This window comes from Myotis davidii, unplaced genomic scaffold (genome assembly GCF_000327345.1).
Source record: "Myotis davidii unplaced genomic scaffold, ASM32734v1 scaffold1, whole genome shotgun sequence".
In the NCBI taxonomy this organism is placed as follows: domain Eukaryota; kingdom Metazoa; phylum Chordata; class Mammalia; order Chiroptera; family Vespertilionidae; genus Myotis; species Myotis davidii.
The window spans coordinates 5,501,320-5,509,207 of record NW_006294681.1 but is presented as its reverse complement, the minus strand read 5'-3'; the positions used below and the strand labels follow the sequence as shown (position 1 = coordinate 5,509,207).

The following is a 7,888-nucleotide window of genomic DNA, read 5'->3' as shown; positions in this document are numbered from 1 at the left end:
AATTAACCTTGTTAACCAAGGATTTGGAACTTCAGTTGGTTAGTCAGGGGGCCTTTTGATCCTCTCAGTACACATCTCCAGTCGAGTAGGATGTCACTCTTGTGAAATAAGATGCCCTTTCTTCTTTGGCACATACCAAACAGCTTTATTATTCTCTGAGTAATGATGCAATATTCCTCTTTGATGAAATCATGTGTATAAAGTGCTGAGATTCATGCCAGGCACAATAAATATTAGCTATCATTTTTATGATCACAAATCAAGTTTTGTGTTTTTTTTTAAAAAAAGACTTTCTGAATGGAAAGGAAATACAGGAGCAGCATTGTTGGAATCCTACGGACAGCTCAAGATAAACCAGTCCACAGTGGACTCCAGACCCCACATCCCTATTGCTCTAAGAGCAACTTACCCCCAAGATATTTAAACTCTTTTCTTTGGGCTCTCACAGGGTGACCCAAGGTACTGCTCAACCTTTCCTGTTCCCCACACAAAAGGAAGTCAGAGACAAAGGCTGCTGCTTTTCTTGCAAGGCAGGTGCCCTGTCCAGCCTGGGAAGGAGTTCCAGGGTATGGTAATGACCACATTTTGCTTAATCTTCCTTTCATGGTGAAATCTCCAAAGCATGCATGCAGTTGGCCAGTTGATTAAATTGTAATGAAGGCAGCACTGATGAGTGCAAATGCATAAAATAGTCCACCCTGTGGAAAAACATCTCAGCATGAATCCCAACCTGAAATACTAAATGAAACGAACCACATGAGTGTGTCTTCTGGATTAATAGGTGGCAGTTTCTCTAACTCAGTAGAATGTCCTTTTCAGAGTGAGAAGCACCCACTCTTCGACCTCTTTTAGGAAGAAAAATGTGGTCCCATTCAAAGTTTGATGTAGGGTCGCTGCCTACCAGGGATTTCAGGGAATGGACAGTCAGATTCTCCCACAGCGGCCCCCAGTGAACCTCCAGCAGGATTGGCACTTACTCTGTGAGCATCTGGGGCATGGAGAAGCAAGCATTTGTGTGGCTGCTTTGGAAAGATGGACACGGGAGGCTGGCTTTTTCTACACCGGGGAGCACACAGAGGTTCAAAAAGGTTAAGGTGAAGAGCAAGGTGACAGGACATCTAGAATTGTGTGTCCTCTGGAAAGAGGGCACTCCCGCTAAACACTCACCATGTGAGAGGGTTCTCTCTCTCTCTCACGTCCTCTGCAAGCAGAGATGACAAAAATGAGCTGTTTTTATTAATCGTAAATAAAAGCACTCAACAAAAAAGCAGATGGCAACATTATTTTTAAAAGTATTGGCTGAATATTCCAGTCCAGATAGAAGAACACGAATGGTACTTTCCGTCTCCAGATATATTCTATCAGACAAAAATCCTTCCCTTCATTGAAATAAGCAGTATGTAATGTTGTGTTTTAGATGACATCAGCCACAGAGTTGGCCTTTAGTTCTTTTTCTTTCCAATGAAGCCATCCATAAAATTGAAGGCACCCACATAGTCACCTATGAGCATTACCAACTTGGTGGGCAGGATACTAAAGAGAAAACAAGAGAAAACTTTCTCGGTTATCATTCATAAAAGCATCCTTACAGCACAGCTGAACAGCAGTGCCACCGACCTGTTGCAGAATTCACGCATGCACACATGGCTACGCATGCCCCCGTGTCACCCTGGGCTTGTCTACAATGTGGGAGGACACCAGCCCAGGGTTTCTATCCCTCCCTTTGCTTTATTTACATCATTCAACTGACTTCTCACGTCCATTTCCAAAGCTTCCCTATTTTTTATGTATTGATGGGCTGGAAGCAGGGACGTCTCGTGGAGTCAGATGAGCCTGGCTTGAAACCCAGCTCTGTCATGTACAATGTCATCATCGCAGGCAAGTTACTGAGCTCGGGAGCCTCAGTTTCTTCCAGTGTAAAATGAGGTCATTCATCTTTCTTTCTGGGCCTACTGTGAGGATTAGATGCAATAGCTCCTCAGATGGCCGGCAAGTTCCAACTAAGACTGCTCATCTTCTCCACCCCCATGCGTCCCTCCTGACAGAGCACTCTGACGCTGTGGATTCTGACATTCACATTGCAGAGCGAGGAAAGGGGCAGTGAACAGAGCAGGCCCAGGAAACCTGACCCCTGAGCTAAGGGGGCGGGGGATAAAGTAAAGGACCTGTGCTGTCCCTCGGGGGGCACCCCAAGAAACCCAGGCGGTTCCTGCCCTCCCCAGCTTCAGGTCTCTAGTAAATGTTACCTTTTCCAGGAGACCTCCCCTGAGTACCATACTGAAAACTAGACCTCAAGCTGCACCCCCGATCCTACCACTCTGGAATTTCCTTTTCCTGCTTCCTATGTCTTTGTAGCACTTATGACCTCCTAGCATATCTTCTCTTTTACTTTATTATTTTTTGTTTATTCCCTGATCCCTCCTAACTTAACTCAGGTGCCGTGTCGCATATAGAAATTTTTTTATATCTGCAACCATAGTAAAACAAAGATTTATATTTTTGATATTTATTTTATATATTTAAATGCCTTTTAACAAAGAAAAATCAACCAAAAAAATGAGTTCGCGTGTCACCTCTGACACGCGTGTCATAGGTTCGCCATCACTGCCCTAGGAAGATAATTTCCACAAGGGCAAGGACTCTTGTCTCTCTTATCCTTTGCTGTAACCCCCAACCCTAGGGTCGTCAGCAATGCCTGCACACACCAGGCACCCTCTAATGCTTGTGGGATGTTGGAAGGAGTGCGTGCTGTGACCCCCTTCACTGAACTTCTTCATGCTTCCAAAGCCTTCTCAGGAATTATGCAACCCCTCCCCCCCTCAATCCGGGGTTTATATAAGTAAATATCAACTCTGTAATTATTTCAAAAATTAGAAAAATTAAATCCCATGTTCTTTACAGTTGGCATTAACCTCTGTTAGGCAAGTGGAGGCACTGTCCTGTGAACACGCACGCTGCCCAATAAAATCATTACGTTCACTCATTCACAAGCTGTAACAAGCACTGATTTCTACACTGTAAATGAGGAAATTGGACCTGGAGAATAAGCCCGTCATGTTCAGAGTCACGGGCTTAGTACACAGCAGGCATTATAACTCCAGATTTCAATCTCCTTGCCATAGACCCCCTTGCCCCACCCCACACCTTAGCAGTTGTATCAGTCACCACTCCTGTGCTAGGTGAAGCCTGAGGAAATGAAGGCATGGAAGAATGATTTTTGGTTAATTGTATAAAGTAGATACAATTAGCTACAGAGAAAAGACTTTTGCTTATGCAGGAAGGCCACCTCTTTTTTGTGTGTGTCAAGCTCTTCCCTGGAGCTGAAAACACACAAGAGTGAGCAGAAACCAACTGGCGTCTGACCTCCAGGAACTGCCGGCTCAGAGGGGAGGCAGCCGATAATCCAAGGACCTCACAAATCAGGGTGCCACACAGCGGTGAGATGTCTGAGGAGGACAGGCTCAGATGCTAGAAGAGTATGCATTGAAGCCGTTTGGGATATTCTGGAAGGCCGGGGAAGGAATGCTTCAGCTAAGAGGGGGCACAGTATGTGCAAATGCCCTGCACCGTTTCCAGTGCCGGGGACTCTGCGGGTGAGGCTTCTCCTGGTAGGATTGGGGGAAAGTTGTTGATCGGTACATTAGAGAAGTCAGAGAAGCTGGTTGATATTGTTACCTTTTTAAAAACATCAGGACGTATATAAACTTTGGAATACACAAGTACACGTTTTCCTGCAGGATAGCATCTACTATCTTTCTGACCACATACTCTGGTTCCAGAATCGGTAACAGAGAAGGGCAGCTAGGGAGTGAAAAAGAAAAAGACAAAAACAAATACCAACCAAAATTAACAAATTAATAAAAACAGTTCTTGCACATTCAGCATAAAAAGACTGTAAGACATTATCATTTGTTTGCTTGGTTCCCTCCCAGATTTTATCTACTTCTATATTTACTCCCTGATTATCAACATGGTAATGACTGGAATTTGAAATGGAAAATGATGATTCTAATGAATACACTGATGTATAATATGCATATAAGTAAAACCACACGAAATAAACGATCTATTAGGATAAAGCAAGTCTTTGAAAAACGAATTTCCTGTCATCTCCATGAGATGCAGAATGGGGAATTTGTGTCCCTTTAAGTGATTTTCAGTCCTTCTGTGGAATCAGGGATGAGGGGAGGAGGGAGTTGGGTGGCAGAAAGGGAATGTGATTGAATGCTGGGGAGACAGGCGAGCAGATCCAGGCTACAGGGTGGCTGCGAGTGAGACACGGCTTTGATAAACCATTCACATTAAACCCAACATCTTAAATATAAGCACTTCTGAGTAAAAAATAAATTCTGAGACCATTCATAAATCATGCTGAATCCGAGAGAAATTTTTAAACAACTTTAGAAAAGCCCAGCCGAGTGGCTCAGTTGGTTGAGTGTTGCCCTGTGCACCGAAAAGTTGCCAGTTTGATTCCTTCTCTAAGTATGTCCTGAGGTGAGGATTTAAAAAAGTAAAAATAAAAATAAATAGGGGACCCTTTCCCCCTCCCTATGTGGGAGTCTGTCCTTGTTCTTCAATAAATCTCCATCTTTGCTATACAAAAAAAAATAAAATAAAATAAATAAATAAATAAATAAACAAACAGATAGAAAAAATAAAAGAGGCGATTATTTCTTAAAATGCAGTTTCTTTGATCTTACAGGATATACTTACCCAGTAGTACAACCTTCAAACATTCCAGTTTTTATAAAAAATGGGCACACAATAGTGGTTTTGATCCCCTTTATTTTCTGGGCATATAGTTCGAAAAAAATAGATTCAGCAAATCCATAGGCTGCAAATTTACTTGCACAGTAATCTGAAAAAGACAAACAACGCTGAGGTACCTTCTGAAGTTTTAAAAATGGCATTACATTAAGTCTCCTCATAACACGAGCCAACAGAAAACCAGACAACGATTTCAGAGTTCTTGTTTCGTGTGTTGGTCCATCCCGACTGGAAGAAGTGCAGAGTGAGTGGGGAGGTACACAGTCACACAAAGTTCAGTTGATAAAGACCGAGTGGATGCTGGAGAGCCTCCGACAGTCACACTCCTAGCCTTTACTTCCACGTTATGAATGGTCAGACATGTGCTAGCTGTTATATGGGGCACATGGCATGTGCGTCTAGGCCCAAAGAATTTCAGCCCAATTGGGGCAGGAAGGCACATAAAAGAGGAAATATAGTAAGCGATGCAGTAGGCTAGACAAGAGAAGGCAGCCTGGGTCATGATACTCGGATCAAAGTTTCTTCCAACTCTAATTCTTTCTCCCACTTTCAGAAGAAAAACAAAGGACTCAGTAGCTTGTCCCTTTTGAGCTTGCTGTCTTCAGTCACTCTCACTTCAAGTAAACACCTGGATTTTCAATCTGCTGCAGGGAAAAGTTTGGAGTCGAAAAGGCGTGTAGATGAGCTCCTCCTTCCCTGTGTCCCACACAGTCAAACAAGGTAAACATACTTGCTCTGTTCAGAAGCGGCTCCCACAACTGGCAAAAGCCAGGAAATGAGTGCCAGGCGTGGGGATGTCAGGCCGGCTGCAGCTCAAGAAGGCAGGTAAGACCATAGAAGGAGGGAGGGGACAGGAGTCCTGACCCGCTTTTAGGATCATCTGAGTCATTTGGTACAAATGCAGCTCACTGAGTCCCTCAACCCTGGAGACAAATAACACCCTTGGTGATTCTGATGCTGGGGAGCCAAGACCCCCACGGCGGGATTTACAAAAGGCTCACGCTTGTTTCTAAGGCCAGCTGGGGATGGAAGAATCCTTCTGAAGATAGAGAGATACGGCATCAAAAAAAAGATTAACAGAAGCTGTAAATATACCTGCATTATTTCAGAGTTTCATCATTTATCAGACATATACGAGAGAGGCAATGCTAACATGTGATGATTTCTGAGAATGACAGAGTACAGGGAGATGTGCACAGACTGAAAATATTTTGGGTGACTGGTGGTTCTGGAAAACCGCTTCACCTAATTGAGATGAGCTGGGCCTAGACTGGTACTGTGGATCCTGGATTAAGTGGCTCAGCTCCAAAGCATCCGGAAGTGCCTCACGGGAAGGTTGGCCAAAGTTATCCGAGTATCGCAGCTAGGGCTTCTGATGCCCGAGTCTCAGGGATCTGCGTCAGGACACGGAATGTTGCTCCTGGGGACGCCCTGGTAGGGAAGGATGAGACTTCTGCTCCTCCTGGAGCCCCCTCCTGAGTTGGGCTGCCTTCACTGAAGATCTTGGTCTATCTCTTTGCCCCCTCCCCACTGCTAATGACAAGTCAGCTGCAAAGGAGAGGGAAGTGGCAACCATTTCCTTTAAGTCTTCTAATCCGTGGAAAAGCAAAGAGGTGAAGTTTAGGTTTCTTGGGGTGGAGAAATTATCTCCAAACTGACAGCAGGGGGAGACTTCAGAAGGCAGAGCGGTCATTTTTTTACCAACCTGAAAACAGTACCAGATGAATCTTGGGGATGGTGACTATGCTAATCACTTATGTAAAAACAGTCATCAGTAAGGTGTCTCCCCTGTCTCTCTCTCTCTCTCTCTCTCTCTCTCTCTCTCTCATTTTTAAACCCAGGGGACTATGTAAAACCTAATGATTCCAAAGTGCATACTTCAACTTCCGGTAGGTATATCTGATGGGCAGTTTTGATGCATTATGTAGTTCTCAACCACTTCCTTTATTAAATATACTTCTTAATTTTTTATCTTTATTATTGGTGCATCAGGTCAATGCTGATTACTCAGAGCTATTATGTAAGTTAGAGCTAGGGAAAATGTGCAAATGTGAAATATTACACTTTTCTTACCTGCCAGCCCATTTACTCCAAATAATCCAGCTGAACTTGAAATGCACACCAAGTGTCCATGCCCATTAGCGATCATAGCAGGTAGAAAGGCTTTATAAGTCTAGGACGAGCAAAGTAAAACTTTTAATATTTTATACCACATTTTACTCTTTTTCAGATGTTTATATGATCACTGTGATTAAAAAAAATTTTTTTAAGCTCATAAAAATACCTGAAGGCACTGCAATATAAAAACTTAAGTATCTGGAAAGTAACCATCTTAACTGGTTTCACCTATGAAATCAATATTTTCCTCATGGCATACCAATAGTATTACAAATAATTTACTCAAACTTACATTTTGCTCATATTTGATTTTTCAAAACACAATATTAAGACAATAATTGAAGCAATACAGGAGAATCTTAGTTGTGGCAGCCACAATCCAGAAAGGAAAAGATATCATTACTTAGATTATAATCAAGAATAAGATTATTTAGATTTATATTGCTCTTTTTCTCCTGGGATCATATTTGAATTTCAAATTTTTTTTGAACAGAGTTTACAGGACATGCTGCTGTTGGCTTCAGTGTAAAAATATCACTTTGTTTTACATTTATCGCTACTTCTTTGAATAATAGTTTCTTAATTTTGTTCCATGTCATAAAAGAGAATATCTGTTAGAACGAGGGGACGGATACTGTGTTGGAGGACCACAGAACACCTTCACCTTTGATATGGGATTGGGAGAAAGAAGATAAAGGAAAGAGCAATGAGCTTTGGGAGAAGATGTATTCTGCAACAGAGAAATAATTAACCTATACGAATAACTGCATTTTATTTCATAAATTTACATTTCTTTTTTTTTGGCTTAAAACAACACAAATTTATTCTTACAATTCTTTAGGACAAGAGTAAAAGAAGGGTTTCACTGGGCTGAAATCAATGTGTTATCAGGACCACATTTTCTCCAGAGGCTTTAGAAAAAAATCTGTTCCTTTTCCTTTTCCAGTTTCTAGAGATCATCTACCTCCCCTGACTCGTAGCACCCTTCCTGCCAGCAGCCCCA

The 7,888-nt window shown here is 42.5% G+C and overlaps 1 protein-coding gene across 2 annotated transcripts in view; it reads right to left on the bottom strand.

The window, feature by feature from the left end:
- Positions 1-280: 280 nt before the first annotated feature.
- Positions 281-7,888, bottom strand: part of SDR16C5 (short chain dehydrogenase/reductase family 16C, member 5) — a 14,150-nt gene continuing 6,542 nt past the window's right edge. For both annotated transcript variants that reach the window (XM_006769060.2, XM_015567431.1), the window contains 4 exons: positions 6,841-6,940; positions 4,714-4,858; positions 3,676-3,801; positions 281-1,533 (listed from right to left, as the gene is read on the bottom strand). In XM_006769060.2, coding sequence (XP_006769123.1) covers positions 1,443-1,533; positions 3,676-3,801; positions 4,714-4,858; positions 6,841-6,940 — 462 coding nt within the window. In that variant the 3' untranslated portion in view covers positions 281-1,442. The remainder of the gene's footprint in view (positions 1,534-3,675; positions 3,802-4,713; positions 4,859-6,840; positions 6,941-7,888) is intronic.